The 17,837-nt window shown below is 45.3% G+C and overlaps 1 protein-coding gene across 2 annotated transcripts in view; it reads left to right on the forward strand.

The window, feature by feature from the left end:
- The window catches only part of boc (BOC cell adhesion associated, oncogene regulated), a 36,209-nt gene extending 18,534 nt beyond the window's left edge, over positions 1-17,675 (forward strand). For both annotated transcript variants that reach the window (XM_036124888.1, XM_036124887.1), the window contains exons 3-18: positions 1,718-1,990; positions 6,073-6,219; positions 8,263-8,406; positions 8,683-8,976; positions 11,142-11,414; positions 11,517-11,785; positions 11,873-12,038; positions 12,591-12,659; positions 12,904-13,113; positions 13,377-13,552; positions 14,365-14,587; positions 14,681-14,863; positions 14,965-15,167; positions 15,902-15,984; positions 16,183-16,325; positions 16,683-17,675. In XM_036124888.1, coding sequence (XP_035980781.1) covers positions 1,718-1,990; positions 6,073-6,219; positions 8,263-8,406; positions 8,683-8,976; positions 11,142-11,414; positions 11,517-11,785; positions 11,873-12,038; positions 12,591-12,659; positions 12,904-13,113; positions 13,377-13,552; positions 14,365-14,587; positions 14,681-14,863; positions 14,965-15,167; positions 15,902-15,984; positions 16,183-16,325; positions 16,683-16,852 — 3,026 coding nt within the window. In that variant the 3' untranslated portion in view covers positions 16,853-17,675. The remainder of the gene's footprint in view (positions 1-1,717; positions 1,991-6,072; positions 6,220-8,262; positions 8,407-8,682; positions 8,977-11,141; positions 11,415-11,516; positions 11,786-11,872; positions 12,039-12,590; positions 12,660-12,903; positions 13,114-13,376; positions 13,553-14,364; positions 14,588-14,680; positions 14,864-14,964; positions 15,168-15,901; positions 15,985-16,182; positions 16,326-16,682) is intronic.
- Positions 17,676-17,837: the final 162 nt, after the last annotated feature.

Below are 17,837 nucleotides of genomic sequence, written 5' to 3' on the forward strand. Positions count from 1 at the left end.
TTATGCTTGGGTACAGTACTCGGTTATTGTGTATGCTAATGGAAATTCTGGATTTAATTTAACAGGAATAAACACTTACAGCTTTCATTAATCTGTCTGTAATGAATCTATATAATTCACTTATTAAACTGCATCAATACATCACCTTTACAGCAATGTTCACTGAATATGCTGTAAATGATCACAAGATTGTTAATCCCTTACATATGTCATTTCAACTCCATTGTCTCCAGTTTATTAGAGTAATCTTCATTTTATCGTTCTTTTATTATTCTTTAGTTTCATTATTCTAAATAGGAATTCAGCATTAACGCTTTCTGGCCTCTTCATACGGTATAGCAGTCCATATAACCTCCCTCTCCAAGTGCCCTGTACGCTTAGTCTTTCTAAACACCTGGTGCAGGATGACTCTTGGGCCAAGAAGAAAAGTTTTCTGGCTTCGACACAGGGAGGGAACTGTTTTATATGTCTGGCAGCAGGAGTTTGTTTGAAATAGATTTGAATAAAGAGGCAATTTGGACGGGGCTCGGATAGCCACCATGGGCAAACTGAAAATCAAAAGAAGCTTTGTGTAAAGGGCTGGAATCAGTTCCTTGTTATTCAGCTGAATCGGTGAAGTAAGTTGATTGAATTATTTGTTATTAATGTGTCGTTTTAGTAGGTTACAACATTAATGAAACTAATTTATGAATCGCATTTTTTTTTTTTTTTTTTTTTTTGCTGCTCTTTTTCAAAGTTTAGGTAAGTAAACTGTCTCAGGCGCCTTAGGCTGTTTCTAAAGCGGACGCTTCATGGACTTCGCTTTGTCGTTACCACTTTAGGATTATTTTGTAATAAGCCTGTTTTTACCTTTTCATTATTATCTTAGTGTTACTGAGCTCGCTGCATAGCTCAGTAACACTGAGCTATGCATTAAAAATGGCATTCCATGTAATTTTTCTGAAGAATAAATGCTGTTACAATATATTCAGTGAGATCATAATCCAAGTGTATACACTGCAAAAAGGGAACTAAAAGTAGGTAAAAATGTCTTACAATTAGTGTATTTTTTCCTTGATTTGAGCAGGTAGCTAAGACTATTTGCCAATGGTATAAGAGTTTTGCACTTAAAATAAGAACAATTCATCTCCACCATCTTTTCCCAAGTGGGGGATATCTAATTATCTTATTTTGGGGGTAAAATGCTCATTCAACTGGCAAATGGTCCCATTTAGCTGCTCAAATCAAGCAGAAATACACTAATTTCAAGAAAATTTGACTTTGGTTCCCTTTTTGCAGTGTAGAGCTGGAGAACTGGTGCTACGACCAAACCATTCGTCTATCTGATCCATCAGTCTGTATATGTGGTCCATAGTCTTGGTTTGTCCATCTTGTCAATCCATAAATCCTCATCATCCATCCATCCATCCATCCATCCATCCATCCATCCATCCATCCATCCATCCATCCATTTCCCGCTCATCCTTTTCTTCCTTCAAGTCTTTTGCATATGTGAAGCCTATCCACAGTTTTGTACGTTCCCTGTGCTCTTTTTGCATTTATACAAAAAAAGTGCTAATAATGGGCTGGGAAAATAACAGGAAAATGTTTGGGAATCTTGTGTCTAGTCAACCCATGTGTTTTTTATGAGAAATGTTCTAATATGTTTGGTAAAATTAACTCTTTTTTTTGCAAACGTTTTAAAACCTCATGGCAACGCTTTGTATCTTCTCTCCAGACGAGGTGCCAGTGTTCACCGAGGAGCCTGTGTCCGTGGTGCAGAAGCTGGGAGGCAGCGTCATGTTGCGCTGCAGAGCCCGACCCGCCTCGGCCGAGCTCAGCTGGCGTCTGAACGGCGAGCAGCTGTCCGACGGCGACCTGGGCCTGACGCTGGGGCCGGGCAGCCTGCTCATCCCCGCTTTGACCAACCGGACTGTGGGCCGATACCAGTGTGTGGCCAGCACCGGCGCTGGAGCTCTGGCGAGCGTGCCCGCTAACGTCACCGCTGCCAGTGAGTAGCCGCCCACACGAAACCGTGCAAAAATAAACACAAACACACGGGCCTCTTTATGGTTTGTCAGAGTATCCAAAAGACTCCCTTCAGTTGATTTTTTTTTTTCCTCAAGTAGAACAGAAACAGTGAGGAGGTGGTATTTGTTTGCCGAAAATCTTTATCAATACAACACTATAAACTCTGTACTTTTCCAGTGGTCAGTCTTTTATTCTTACGCTGAACAACTGATGAGGAGAAATACTTGGACAGAACAGCTGCTCTCCTCTCCCGCTGCATCGAATTGATCTAATAGTTCAAATAAATGATTCCTCATGCTTTTTAGTGCTTGGCTGCACCAAGTCTGCACTCTTGTATTCGATATGCATCGTGGGACTGAGTTAGTGCCTGAAAGTGTGAAACATGAGCTTTAGGAATGGAGGGGACCCTGGGGCTGGGGGCCAGTCTGAGCAGGGGGGGGGGAGAGAAGGGACCAGTGCTCACCGTGGGGGCCCCCTCCACCTTCACCGGCTCCTTTTTTTTTTTTGCTCCCCACATCTCCGCATTCCTCTCCACGGGGCCCCGACAGCAGGCCTGGTCAGAAATTACGGCCCCATCATCAGAAAGAGGGCTAGAGGGAGATAAGTGTGTGTGTGTGTGTGTGTTTGTGTGTGTGTGTGTGTTTGTGTGTGTGTGTGTGTGTGTTTGCGTGTGAAGGTAGGATGGGAGGTTGATGAAGGATATGGGTTTGGGCAGGGCTGCTGTTAACAGTATTGTTTTACATGCACAGATGTGATGGATGTTTGAAGTTGCCTCAGCTTGGGAAGCTAGGGGTGTTTCAGGCCAGTCAGGACAAGATCCTGACAGGAGATGTCACACTCTCACCCGTCTCTCTCTCTCTCTCTGCACATTTTTCACTCTATGTGTCACTTTCCCTCCTCTTCCTCGCTCTCATTAGCCTTTAGCCTCCCCCGTTCCTCGTCCGTGTGCGGCTCTTTCCTGCAGAGCATCTTCAGTGCAAAGTGCTTTCACGTCTGGTTGCCTTACCAAAACAAACCTCATTGTGTCTTACTGGGAGTCTATGTGGCGGAAAGAAAAGAAAAATGGGGCATAATTATGAAGCGTAGCACAAACAATACCTGGATTTCAATCGTTTCGGAAATCAAAATGTGAAACTTGTGGCATGCAGCTATTATCAACCCCCTCCCAGTCGGTCCTTTGCAGCACCACCTTTTGCCTCAGTTACAGCTGCAGATCCTTTGGGGGTATGGCTCTACCAGCTTTGCACATCCAGAGTCTGAACAATGTGTCCGTTTCTTTTTGCAAAACAGTTTAAGCTCAGTCAGATTTCATCGCATCTGTAATGGTTCTCCCAAGCTCCAAGTCTTTTGCAATAACAGCTTTTCTACTGTATTGAGCTCAATCCCACAACCTATCGACTTTGATCAGGTCTCCCTATCCCTGCTGAAGTAAAGCATCCCCACAGCGTGACGCTGCCACCTCCAATCTTTTACCATGAGCGTTGTAACTTCAGGCGTTTGTTACGCACTGCAGGCCAAAAAAAGTTTGATTTTATTCTTATTTGATCAGTTCGACTTCTTCTGTGTTTGTTTCCTATCCTTTATGGCTTGTGAGGTCTTGCCTCTTTCTTCAACAACTGCTTTCCTCTTATGTCCTCCAAAAAGGCCAGATTTGTAGAGCGCTTGACTAAAAGCTGTCCTGTCGACAGCTTCTCCCAGCTGAGCTTTGGATCTCTGCAGCTCCTCCACAGTTACCATGGGCTTCTTGGCTGCTCCTGTCATTAATGCCCTCCTTGCATGGCCTGTCAGGAGAAAAAAAAAACAAAAAAAACTGTTCGATCCGCCATCTCAAAATGGCCATTCACCTAAACTGAGAGTAATGTTTTATAACCTAACCCTACTTTTAAACCTCTCCAAAAAAAAGTTAAAGGGGCATTATTACTTTTGCAAGGCGCTGTACGCCGTCTTCAGCATTTGAATGTGTAGAAATCGTGCTGGAATAACCAGATGTGGAGCTGGCCTCTTTTTAAAAGGAACGTCTCTAATTTAATAATGGTTTTCCTCGGCCACCCCCGGATCGCCTAAGGAATCACTCCGTGGGGAGCCTGTACGTGCTTTCCTTTCCTCTCCTCCAGAGCCCTCTTAGCCGTACACACATGTTTTTTGCGATCAGTGTAGGTCGATTCCAGACCCTCTGAACTATCCAGATCTGCAGCCCCCCCCTTTTTTTCTTTCCTCTTTCTTTTTGGCACAACTTTAAAAGCTGCTCAGTCGAATTCCTGCGCTGACAATCAACCCCGCCGTATATCTGCACAACACGTTGCACAAACATGTTCGAATTCAGGAGGCGAAAACACAGACAAGGCCTCCTGCTGCTGCGCATAAAGATGATGAATACATTGTCTCTTCTTGAAATATTTTTCATGGGCCCTGCCAAGCTGCCCTGGTGTGGGAGGTCTGCTTCACTTTATGCATACAATCAATCCTCTGTGCCTGCAGGATGCTCACACACACACACACACACACACACACACACACACACCTGAGAGGTATTCAGGAGGGGTTGTTTCTGTGAAGAATGTGGGACAGGGGAGTTGAGCGGAGGGTTAAAGGGTGTAAATGGGGGGAATTCTGGAGAAAGAGGAGGGATGGTAGGATGGGTAGATATGAAGGCTGTAAAAACAGCACCTGATTGATTTAGCAAATGGAGCGCCACACACACACACACACACACACACACACACACACACACCACCAGAGCTTTGCATGCCCCGGCTTGGATTCTCATCTTTCAGAATCAGCGGCGACAGAGTCTGAGATGGAGCCGCTGCGTGCGCCCTGATATGCCTCCCTCCGTTTCTCCCATTAAAGCGCCTCCAGATGCAGGCGGAGGGAGGGGGGGTGGGGGGGGGGGGGTTGTTCAGCTCCAGCACGGATGGCAGATCAGTCAGCCACTCTGCCAGGGATTTTACGACATCATGATGGATCGTCGTAACCCTGATTAAGATTTGTTGAGTCAGAGCCATGCATAATTCTGATCAGCTGCTCGTTTTTGTTTTGTCTTTTGTTTCGTTTTTTTTTGTATTTTGTTTCAGCTTTTTTTTTTTTTCTTCTTCTTCTCTTGCCAAAATGTCCAAGAAAAACATGCCCGTTATAGCACCTCTGGAAAGAACGGAGAGCCTGTGTTTGTTAAGAATAAATCAACAGAGACTGGTAGACGTTTAATTACGCTCCACAAGAAGTTTTATTTATCTTTCATTTCACTCTTGAACTCCTTCTTGACGGATTTCTCCTGCTCTCCCTCCCACTTTAAGCTTCTCCTTTGCCCCCCCCCCCCCTCCTTTTTTTTTTCTTTCTCCTTCCCTCTGCTTTAGCTTTCTGGGGTTATGATTTGTTCCGGCATCTTAAGAGCAGAGCTTCGCCGCTTCCTCTCAAACCCAATCTGGATATCTGCCTCTGTAACTCTACGCTCTCACCTCTGACCTGTCCCGCTCAGCCCTCTGGGCCACTCGGGCGGGGGTTTAGGGGGGGGGGGGGGGGGGGGTCAGGGGGTCGGATGAGGATCTAGGCCTTGCAGACTCTGTGTCTGCAGGAACACGGTCGCGGCACATGGCTCCAGTAATCCCGCTCCCACGTTTCCCACAGACTCCCAATCAGTTCCAGTCCCGATCTGATGTCGAACGGGATTGATGAGACCTCCTCGAATGTTGCTGAGCCCCCCCCCCCCCCCACCCCCTTTTTTTTTTTTTTGGCTTTTGGGTGAAACTATTTTGATTACAAGGGAGGGAAAAAAAAAACGGAGCGATTTTTATGAAATTCCAGTAGGGTTTAACTGGATCACACAGTGGGAAAGAAGAGAAACAATGTGGTTGCAACACAGCCGAGGGAGGCTGCTGTGACAGACACTCTGCGTAGAGACGGGGCCCTTAGTGCTCAGAATGTTGTGGTTTTTCCTGCTAACGCTGACGACTGACTGTGTACATGTGCAGCTCGGTGACATTTACTTGGTTGCAATAAGCTGCTGAAAGGAAGCCGTCGAGCAGCCTTGTCACCGTTCTTCTTGGTTCTGTGTGCCTCTTGCAGAGCTGCGGGACTTCGAGCCCGAGACCCAGCAGGAGATCGAAGTCGACGAAGGCAACACGGCCGTCATCGAGTGCCACCTCCCCGAGAGCCAGCCTAAAGCTCAGGTCCGCTACAGCGTCAAACAGGAATGGCTGGAAACGTCCAAAGGTACCGCTCCTCATTGTCACCCCCCCCCACCCCACCTCCATTCCCAAACTGTCTCCGTTATTTACAGGAATGCTGTAATCCTCCCGTGAACGCCTCCTAGAGCCGGCGATAAGGCCGTTATCTGGAGAATGTTGCAACATGGGAACGCGGCTGTTTATGTTTCAAACCGTTTTTTATATCTAAAGTCTCCTGGAGGAGAAGAAAAGGCTCCCGCGGTTTGTCCCTGGTATGCTGATGATGCCTGGGAGCTGTAGGTCCTGATATCTGCCTCTTATCTGTGAGGAGATGAATACCACATTGTCCAAAGCCGGGCGGATTGTTCTGCTTCAGACTCGAGGGCGCCTCTCTGTGGCCTTTTTTCTGACAGCAGCCCCGTGTGATGGAATGGCTCTGAGGGCTCATGTTACAAACTAAAGTTTTGCAACGTGGACTTTTTTTTTTTTCTTTCTTTCTTCTTCTTTTCTTCGTCATCCTCTTATTCCAAAAAAATTCTGTATGTATTTTCAGCTGCCTTTGTGCTCTAATGACTGGAGACGCCGAGTAAACAAACCCTGACCACAGAGAAAATTAACTACACCAAACACCTCCATAAATCAAATTGTAGTTAAAGATGGTTGCTACTCAAACATTTTTTTTTTTGTCACAACTGTTGCGAGATATAAAATACAGTAGTCATAAGAGGATAAAAAAAAAAAATACTTGACTGTGCTCAGAGTTGCCAAGTTTTGAGTTGAAAGCGTCAATCACGGATGGATAGATTTAAATCGTAACTGTCTAAACAATAAAATGTTAAACAACTAGCCAAACATGGTTCAGGGTAACAGGGTTGTCTACTTCTGCATGGCTGAAAATATACAAATGCAGTAAAATCCTCCAGGTTATGGGACAGAGGTTTCTGTTCAAATAAAAACCAACTATAAAGACTGTATAGGCAACATATCCCCTATACAAAACAGACTGTGCCATCAAGTAAAATGTAGACATGTGCCCCAACACAAAATACTTAATATTTGAAAAGAAAATAAAGATTAGACTTCTAGTTACGTTTTAATTGTATAATTATGTTGTTTATTGCAGCTATACAGAAGCTTTAAGAAGCCTTCAGTGATGTGTCATTACTTGTGAGGCATTTCAACACTGTGTGTATGACAGAGAGCAGTCTGTGTTACGCAGCTCTGCAGTTACAATGGATTGCTTTATTTCCAAACGAAGATGAAATGACTTTTTAAATCGTCGTTGGCATGTTAGATTTAGTGGCTGACATATTCAACAGCATTACTAAGTGTTTATTTCCTGTACAGTAAGTAGACCCTTACTGGTGGGATTTACAAAAGACTGTTATGAGTTTAGAAATGGAGCTACTTTACTATAATACGTTCAACTTCAGGGTATTTACAGACGCCTGAGACGCTACGTTGAGAAGTAGCAATCCGAAGGCCCAGCTGAAATGAAGGTAACTTAGCGGTGATAATGGAGGACACAGTCTTCTTCCCTCAATGAACCACCTTCCGTGCTGAGAAGCGTCGGCATGACCAGGGATTATTTCAAAGTTGCGCAATCACCGTTCAGGGGGAAAAGCTTGGATTCTGATTTTCTTTTCTTTTTTTTCTTCCTTTTTTTGTGGATTTTGTATTTTCCACCAGTTGAGTTGAAATTGTAACAATCGTCTGAGTCCGGTCACTAGCCAGTTTGTTGGTACGTCTCCTCTTTTGATTTGAACTCTGGAGTGAGGTCAGTTGTGAAAACTGAGACGCTACAGGCACCAACATATTTCAAGAAGAGAAGCGGAAAAATAATTTAGGTCAGCGTCACGTTGCCATGGTTTAACGAGTTTTGCAGTCAGTGCTCTGGGTATTCGTTTATGAGCACTGCTGTGTGCTCCGACTATGCTGCTGCTAAGTTTTTAGGGGGGGGGGGCATCAAAACCTAAAAGGTTTTGGATCCATCCAAGTAGATGTTTATCCCATTGATAAACATCTATTTTTTTTTGTTCGTTAGGCTCGTCTAATTCCAGCATGTGTTTTTTATTTTGATTTCTTTTAGGAAACTACCTCATCATGCCATCAGGGAACCTGCAGATAGCCAATGCAACCCAGGACGACGAGGGACCGTACAAGTGCGCCGCTTACAATCCCGTCACCCAGGAGGTCAAAACGTCCAGATCCACCGATCGCCTGCGCATTCGCCGTGAGTCTCAGTTTCGCTAACACCAAGGCAGAGCAGTGAGATTGAATCATTGCATAACTTGGTTGGTTAAAAAAAATATATAGAAATTGGAGGCATGAGAGCACCGACCGCCAGGCATGGCACTGGCAGCTGTTGAGGCGCAGATGTGTTTGCAGTACCTTTTTAATAATTTGATCAATCAGCCTGACATGCACAGTTCATAATGCTCAAATGTGATTTACCTCCCTTGTCAGCATTCGTAGCTCAATACTCTCAATCTCTCTCTCTCTCTCTCAGGCTCCACGTCCGAGGCGGCTCGCATCATCTACCCGCCCGCGCCCCGCTCCATCATGGTGACCAAGGGTCAGCGGCTGGTGCTGGAGTGCGTGGCCAGCGGCATCCCCACTCCGCAGGTGACGTGGGCAAAGGATGGGCTGGACCTGCGCTCCCACAACAACACGCGCTTTCTGCTGAGCAACCTTCTGATCGACGCGGCAAGCGAGGGCGACTCGGGCACGTACGTCTGCAGAGCGGACAACGGCAGGGGCTCCGACCGATCCGCCACCGCGCTCTACAACGTTCAAGTGTTTGGTGAGCGGATGATTTATGGCGCTCGGAGTCTCGCAGACTTGGCTCTGTTTTGTCAGAGTCATGATTTTGGCGAACTGGGAAGACAAGGTTCTGTCTGTGTGTGTGTGTGTCTGGAGACAGGGCTCTTTTATTCTGTAGCTGCGTTTTGATTGAACGTGTCTAGGTTATGGATGGCTGTTTTTACAGTGATTTAGTGTGCGTGCGCGTGCGAGCGTGTTTGTGTTAATGTGTCGTGAGCTCGTCTCTCTGCAGCTGGCTCTAATTAAAGTCAAGAGTGCTGCTGTAGCTGTAATGAGTTCTGTCTTTACCCCCGATTCACAAGCAGCCAACCATCAACTAGCTGGCCTGGCTCACTCTATACACACACACACACACACACACACACACACACACACACACACACACACACACACACACACACACACACACACACTGAGACAGGCCCCTTCTCTATGTATACAATGACTTACGAAACTATTCACGCCCCTTGGGCCCTTTCATGTTCTGCTGCCTTATCATCACAAACCTCAATGTATCTCAGAGTAATTTTATGTTATTGACCAACACAGAGTGGTGCTTGCTTGTTGAGAGGAAGGAAGATGTGAAAATTTCAGTTTTTACTGATTTAAAATCTTTAAATGTGTCGAACCGCCGTTTGCGGCAGCACGCCTACAAACTAAAATTTGAACCCGTGCTTCTTTTTTTTTTTTTGCGCAATTAAGCTCCAACCCAGTCAGATTAGCTGGGGAGCATCCATGAATATCACTTTATATTAAGTCTTGCCCCCAGACTCTCGCTTGGATTGTTGTCTGAACTTTGACTAGGCCATTCTAACACATGGCTGTGCTTTGATCTGAACCGTTCCACTGCAGCGCTGGCTGTGCGGTTCTGGGCCGTTGTCGTACTGGAAGATGAACCTCCGCCCCAGACTCAATTTCTTTTGTAGTGTCTTAACAGGTTTTCTTCCAGGCGTCCCTGTACTTGCAGATGAAAAGCACCCCACACCACGATGCTGCCATACCGCCACCATGTTTGAACCATGTGAATGTAGGCCAGAAGGTTTAGTTCTGGACCCGTCTGACTAGAACAACATCGTCTGTGTCTGTGTTGTGTCCCCTACAAGGCTTGTGCCAAACTACAGACGTAACTTCCTTTCGACAGAGACCCCCCCCCCCCCCCCCCACTAACACCACTTAAATGCAAGACTGAGGCCTTCACAGAACGACTGTTTAAACGGAGGATAGATTGCACACAATTTTACTTGCTTTGTAAATAGTGACTACGATTCAGCACTGCAAAAAACGGATCTAAAAATAAATAAAAATGTTCTTAAAATTAGTGTCCTAGATTTGAGCAGGTAAATAAGATTATTTGCCAATGGAATGAGTATTTTTACCCCTAAGATAAGGAAATTAGATATACTGCACTTGAAATAAGACGATGGAGATGAATTGTTCCTATTTTAAGTGCAAAAATCCTATTCTATTGGCAGATCATCTTATTTACCTGCTCAAATCAAGGAAAAATACACTAATTTCAAGAACATTTTACCTATTTTAAGTATTGTTTTTTGCAGTGAGTCACTTTAATGTTATTGCCTACTTGCACTCTATTATCTCAGAACATCTACATGCACATTTCTGTAAATAAAGCATGAAATCATCATTGAACAAAAGCACCTTATTACCTCATTATTTGTTATGTGTAACTTTTGAATCTTCATCTTCTTAAATTTTTTAATCTTTTGAACGCTATAACGACGAAAAAAAAAAAAGCAGAATGTTTGTTTCTGTGTTTGTTTGTCTTTTTTATGTGTACTCTTAGCCGGAGTGGCCAAAAATAAATTTCACCACGGTAACACGAGGTGACAATAGCGAATCTTTGAGTCTTTTTCTGAAGGGGGTTGGTTACGGCGGATTTTTTTTGGGGGGGTTATGAGAGTGTACTTGTAGGTTTGTATTTGTGAGATGTTGAAAACAACATCTCACAAATACATGCATGCAAATTATTTCAGGTTGAAAACCAAGTGTCCTTTTCTCTTCATTTTAATAACACTACTTTGTGTTGGTCTGTGTATTGCACAGAATCCTTTTATAAGACACCGTACCTACTGTACAAACACAGACTCTTAAACCTGCTGTGTCCCCCCCCTCTCCCCCCTGCAGAGCCGCCTCTGGTGACCGTGGAGCTGCAGCAGCAGGAGGTTGCGTACGGAGAAACTGTCCGCATCATCTGCCAGGCCCGAGGCAAGCCCTCCCCCTCGGTCATGTGGCTCCACAACGCCCGGCGCCTCACCCCGTCGTCCCGCCACCGTCTCACCTCGCGGGTGCTGCGCATCTCCAACGTCAGCTCTCAGGACGACGGCCTGTACCAGTGCATGGCGGAGAACGGGCTGGGCAGCGCGCAGGCCTCGGCTCGCCTCATTACCGTATCGACTGGTGAGCCGTTATGGACCGATGCTCTGCAGTGGGGCTTATCTCCCCTTTTTGAGAGCCTTTAGATTTGATGAGATGTATTTTGTCTTTTTTTTTTTTTTGTAGGGACTTCATCTCGGGGAAGGCTGCCCCCCAACTTTCGCCCACTCAGCCCCGATAAGGTGCTTAAAGAGCAGCCTCCTGTGAGGTCTGGAGCCACTGGGGCCATGCTGCCTCTGGACTGCTCCGCACTACCAGGCCAAATATTGCCCGCTGAAGCCCCTATTATCCTCAGTCAGCCTCGAACAGGCAAGGCCGACTATTATGAGCTCACCTGGAGGCCTCGGCATGAACGAGGGACCCCTGTGCTGGAGTATGTGATCAAATACAGAAAGGTAACAAAGAGATCTCATTGTCTAAGTAAATACACACGGCAATCTGTTCCTATTTCCTCTCTGACCAAGTCCGGCCTTCCTTCCTAGGAGGGAGATCCCCTTGCAGAGTGGACCACTCGAAGTATCTCAGGAGCGCTTCATAAGCTGACTCTAACCAAACTGCAGCCAGACAGCCTGTATGAGGTAGAGATGGCTGCCAAGAACTGTGCGGGTTTGGGACAGCCGGCCATGATGACCTTCAGGACTGGCAGAGGTACGGCAGACGCGCGTGTATCCGTTGTCCCGTTTAATTCAAACGACGAGCCTCGTTTTCATCCCCGTGTGTCGCTTTCATGAGTGAACACCGGTTTGGAGAGAGAAAACCGTCCCAGTCAAATTCAGTGTCAAATTCAATATAAATGTAGGCTATAAATTAAGTCCACTTTCTTGCATTGCTTCTGACCCAACAACTTCTATGCCGTTTAGTCTTTTATTGAATTTGCATTGTATTAAAATATGATAACCTATTCAGCGGTCACAGTAGGTAAATGCTGCCACGTGTGGTCCTTGAATTTGAGGAAATTGTTCCTGAAAGGTCCTTGAATTTGATGTTCACCAAGGTGTGGGAACCCTGCCAGCCTTTCTGCCTTTCTCTGCTGGAGAAAAGAGTCCCCACAGCATCATGCTGCCGCCACCGTGTTTGGCCATTAAAAAAAACGCCAGCCTTGGCTTTGCTTCAGCTGTGTTATTGCTGCATTAATTCTCTTGGAAGACTCTTAGAAAATGTTCGTCAGGACTAAACCATTTTTGTTTTCTCCGTCTGCAGGGCGTAAAGGTCCGGGAGCACCCAACGACCCGCCAAAAACGCCAGCCGTGCCTTCGCCAAGCCTCTCTCGTAAGCTTTCAACCTGCGAATGCCACAGACTCTCTGATTAACACCACTAACGACATCCAGGGCCAAAGCTAGGACTAACATCCGCTACTAACCCCCCTCCTCTAACAGTTCTCTCTCTTGCATTTCTGTCTCTGAAGGATGAGCACTCAGTAAGTTCGGCACGCTGAAGCTGCCTTTGTCGTTCTCTGTGATTTACTCCTGCACTGTGGCGCTCTGTCTGACCCCCACCCTGCCCCCTCCGCAGCTCCCGAGGCTCCTGACAAGCCCACCGTCTCCACGGCTACGGAGACCTCGGCGTACGTGACTTGGATTCCTCGCGGCAACCGCGGCTTCCCCATCCAGTCGTTCCGGGTGGAGTACAAGAAGGTGAAGAGGCCCGGGGAGGAATGGGTGACGGCGGTGGAGAACATTCCCCCGTCGAGGCTGTCTGTGGAAATCACGGGCCTGGAGAAAGGTTGGTTTGGAGGAGGGGAGTCGTCGGATGTCGTTCCATGTAATTACGGCGATCATGCCCTGCATGATTGCAGTCCCACGCTCTGTAAATCTATCACCATAATGAGTGTAGTTAAAGCCATTTCACTGATTACTGCCATTAATCAAAACATAACTGGGTTTCAATTAACATAACATTTGCTCTGAGAGGGAAAACATAAAACTGCGTTCCCCAGTTTGGAGCGTGCTCAGGCTGATTGTGAGTGCTCCCTTCTCTCCCCGCAGGGACATCTTATAAGTTTCGTGTGGTCGCCGTGAACGTCATCGGTTCCAGTCCTCCCAGCGCCCCCTCCAAGGCCTACACGGTGGTGGGTGGGAGGACCCACGAGCGTCCCATCGACGGACCCTACATTACCTACAACGAGGCCATTAACGAGACCACCATCATCCTGAAGTGGACGGTACGTGTCCGAGACAGAAAATGTCCAGAGCAGTTTGACTGAGTTTTCCTGTGCAGTCTGGAAAATTCGGAAATTTTACAAATGTATTTTCAGGTCTGGTTAGATTTGGGAAGAAGTAAAACATGGAGGGGTAAAAAAAATCGTTTTCCAGATTTTATTCCAGGTTCGATTGTCTAAATGACAACGTCTGCTTTTGTCCTTCCTTGCATGTTGCTTTCTGTCCTTAATTCCTCTTTATATCCTTTCTTCTCTCCTACTACCCTTTGTCCGTCATCATATGTGTCCCTCATTTCTTATTTGTGGCCTAATTTCTATTCTTCATACACTCAAAGTTTTCCTTTCCTCCCTTCCGTGTCTCTTTCCTAATTTCTGCCCCTTTTTTTTTTCTTTAATTTTAATGCCATGCTTATTCTGTCCTTCGCTCCCACTTTTCTTTATTTTCTGTTCTTCCTTCCATGTATCCTTCCATGTGTCCTTCATTTATTTTGTACTTCCATCTTTCCTTGTGTCCTTTCCTCCTTCCCACCTATACGCTCTTCTCCCCTTGTTCCTTCCATTCTCCCCTTCATTCTGTCTCCTTTGCTTCCTTCCTTCCTTTAATCCATCCATCCATCCTGCCCCTTGTCTGTGTTTGCATGCAACAGTTGAAATATCTGGAATAAATTATACAATTTTTAAAAAGTGGGAAATCAAGTTTGCAGGACTACAAACTGCAAAGCTCAGCCTGGGACAGCATCAAGTTTTTATCCGAGGAATTTACTGGAAACTGGCTTTGCCACAAAGCTCACTGGGGATTGTTGCCTCCTCACTAGTACGCGCCTGTGAACAACACGCCCATCTACGGTTTCTACATCTACTACCGGCCCACGGACAGCGACAACGACAGCGACTACAAGAAGGACGTGGTGGAGGGGGACCGGTACTGGCACTCCATCACCGACCTGCAGCCGGAAACGGCGTACGACATCAAGATGCAGAGCTTCAACGAGAAGGGCGAGAGCGAATTCGGCAATGTGGTGATCCTCGAAACCAAAGGTGAGGGCGTTGGCGGAGGACCTCTGTTGGATTTTAAAGTACGCGTCGTTTTCTCACAAACGTCTCATTTTCTATCCATGTTGTTTTCCTCAGCTCGTCCTAATAACAAGCGACCTGAGGGCATCCCAGAGCCCCCAGACTCAAGAACCGAAACTACAGGCGTACTGGTGCCGCGGCCTGGAGACCTCCCCTACCTGATCGTTGGTATCGTCCTAGGAGCCTTCGTCATCGTGGCCTTTATCCCCTTCGGTCTCTGGAGAGCGTGGGCCAAGCAGAGTGAGCGTCCCCCCAGAGTTGTTTTACCATTTGATCACAAGTTCTTGCCTCTGCACATGTGTATTAATAAAAATGTTTTTTTTTTTTTATGCTAACTGCAGAGCAAGCGTCAGACCTATGCTTCTCCACCGTGGCTGCTCCGGTGTCGACGTGCCAGTACACCATGGTTCCCCTGCAGGGACTCGCCCTGGTTGGACACTGCCCCCTGAATTCACACATGACGCCTCCGCGCAGCGCTTACCCGGCGAACGGAGAGTACATCCAGAACGGAAAAGCTCAGCACTACCTACCAGGACTGCAGCAGGTAAAAACAGCTCCTGACTGCTGTGGCAAATTTAGTGGAGGGGGTGGGCGCAGTAAAACTCCTGGGATGGCGCACAAAAACAAAAGTCCGCAACATAATTTCATTATTTCTGTGTAACAAAACTGCATATGTTACAGCAGAACAATGGCAGTATCAATATACCGGTAATAGCAGCTAGAAATGTTTAGCAAATATATTTTTGCTAAACTTAGCTAACTTCAACTTAGCTTGATTCAGTTTCTGAAATCTGAATTTTTAATGGGAAGAGAAAAACCTGGACAAGTCTAAGCCAGCGCCTGGAAACCAGAAATTGGTCGATTTTTATTTTTCTCAGCTTTTTGGGCCCTGACTGGTGATCGGCTGGGACTTTTCCGGGCCGATCACAGGTCAGCCAGTCCAGGTAACGCTGATAACACTCTGTGGCGTGGATGCTGCTGTTGACTAAAAAAGGCTAAAAGATCGCTCTCTGCAGTATTCGTAAGGCATGTAGAAAGCAGTTAAAGTGGAGTGGGTTTGACAGATGTGGGGTTTTTTTTTTTGGTCATAGTATTTATTAAATATGACCATCTGATGGGAATTCTCATTCTTTTTGTGTTGCTGAGTAACAGCATGTATAATTCTACCATAACTACTGCTGCTGCAACTACTATAATGATGATGATGATGATGATGATGATGATAGTGTTTTTATTTTATTGTCGAATAAATAATATTTATGTATTTTTGCGGTGCAGGATGAAGTGAATTCTGACTTGGAGTGCGACACACTTCTGCCACAGACAAATGGACATCTGCCTCTATACCAGTGCTCCAGCAGGTGTGTCTTGGTTTAAAAAAATAAATAAAAAACGTTATTTGCTTTAATAGTACCATCAAATAATTATTCAGTTATACTAAATCATTTCCTCTCTCTGTCATTATAAGTATTTTTTTTCTAAGTTACAAATTTTCATACATTTTAGGTCAGGCTAAAAACAATAACCTGCCCTTTTTTTTTTTTTTTTTTCTTCCTCAGGGAGTCGGATCATCAAGAACAGAACCACTGTTCTCCTGACGACTCCACTCATCAGCTCCTGGCGTCGTCCCATCAGTTTGTCAGCTCGCAGCAAGTGGGAGGCAAAGTCGGGTTTGGTGATGGAGCGCCGGATGTTAATCATAGTAAGTGGATACTTCTAATATGGAAGACAAAATCTGCCAAATGATTATGGAAAACTGTTATGAGATTTTCATTATGATGCTAAAATGTTCTTTTATAACAAACAATAATATAGCTAGATGGATAATGTGTATCCCTTGGAAAAGGCCCACAGCTTCACAGATCCTCCACCGTACTTAACAGTGGGCATGGGGTGTTTGTTGCCAAAAAGCTCAACCTTAGTTTCAGCTGTTGGACGCAAACAACTCCAGCTGAATTCAGTTTTCTGAAATGACTTTTAAGCTCAAGGCGAGGGTTTTCTTTTAGCCATGGTAGAAATCTTAAAAATATTTTATCTGCTTTTTTTTTTATTCCTGCAGGACGAGAACCTCCCCGTCTTCTGTCACATGAGGATGAGGGAGTTTTGGCCTCGAATTCCACATCCACAGTCGAACAATCCCAAGATACGATACAGGAAGTGAACATCCTCCTGCACGACGTGTCCTCGGAGAACTCTGGGACGGCAGGCGCCACAGATGCAGACTCTTAGTGAACGGGGGGGAAAACAAGAGAATGTATTTATTTTTGTATTAGAGATATTTATATATTTATGTTTTTGTACATATAATTGTTATTACACTGTATATATGGGTATTTTCATATAAAAAGACGATTTATTCATATATCTGCTCACACCACGTCCTTGACACCAGGGGTCTGCGTTTCCAGAGGGGAGCGACTTCCCTTTCACTCAGCACTTCCATATCCAGACCTCACGCCTGCATTCCTCGCTTTGTAGACATCTCCCCTCTCCCGAAAAGTGCAGACCTTCTTTAGCTTTACGCAGAACAGAAACTACCGGACACTTTCTCCCTTCTGATGCTGTTAGTATGCGGGGCTGTCATCACATTCTCAAGAACTGAAAACTGCCATTGTTTATAGCTGTAACGTAATCTACTTTGCTCTTCATTAACAAACTATTAACAAGTGTATGCAACATAGATAATTGTTTTTACTGGTGTATATGAGATTATATATTGTGTATAGTTATTTATTTGTTGGAGTTTATGGTATTTTTGTTAATCATCACTGAATGGGAGAGATTCTGGAATATAACTCAGTCATCGATAAGCTGAACTTTACTCTGCAGCCACTTGTGTTTACTTGTTCGCTGGTTACCAAAAGACTGCCAGGTGAGGAAGCAGTGACAGGTGCGTTAGTATTATTTCTTCCTTGCAGGTCAGTGGAAAAAGTATTAAGTATAAGTGATACAAAATGAAGGAGATCCTGAATCTACTCTCCCTAAGAGTGCAGACTGTTTTCTGCACATGCTGGAGCACTATTGCATGTAAATAAAAAGCTTATGAAATGATTGTTGTGGATTTTTTTTTGTGTTTATTTGAACTAGTTTTGAGTCAGTAGCTTTTGTTCTGAGTATAATACACTAACTATTTGTTGTTTGGTGTGTAATGCACCAGACCATAGCTAAGTTTTATAGCTTGCTGCTTAGACCTATAAATGGGCATTTGAAAAAT

The sequence above is a fragment of the Fundulus heteroclitus genome, chromosome 21, assembly GCF_011125445.2.
Source record: "Fundulus heteroclitus isolate FHET01 chromosome 21, MU-UCD_Fhet_4.1, whole genome shotgun sequence".
Classification (NCBI taxonomy): domain Eukaryota; kingdom Metazoa; phylum Chordata; class Actinopteri; order Cyprinodontiformes; family Fundulidae; genus Fundulus; species Fundulus heteroclitus.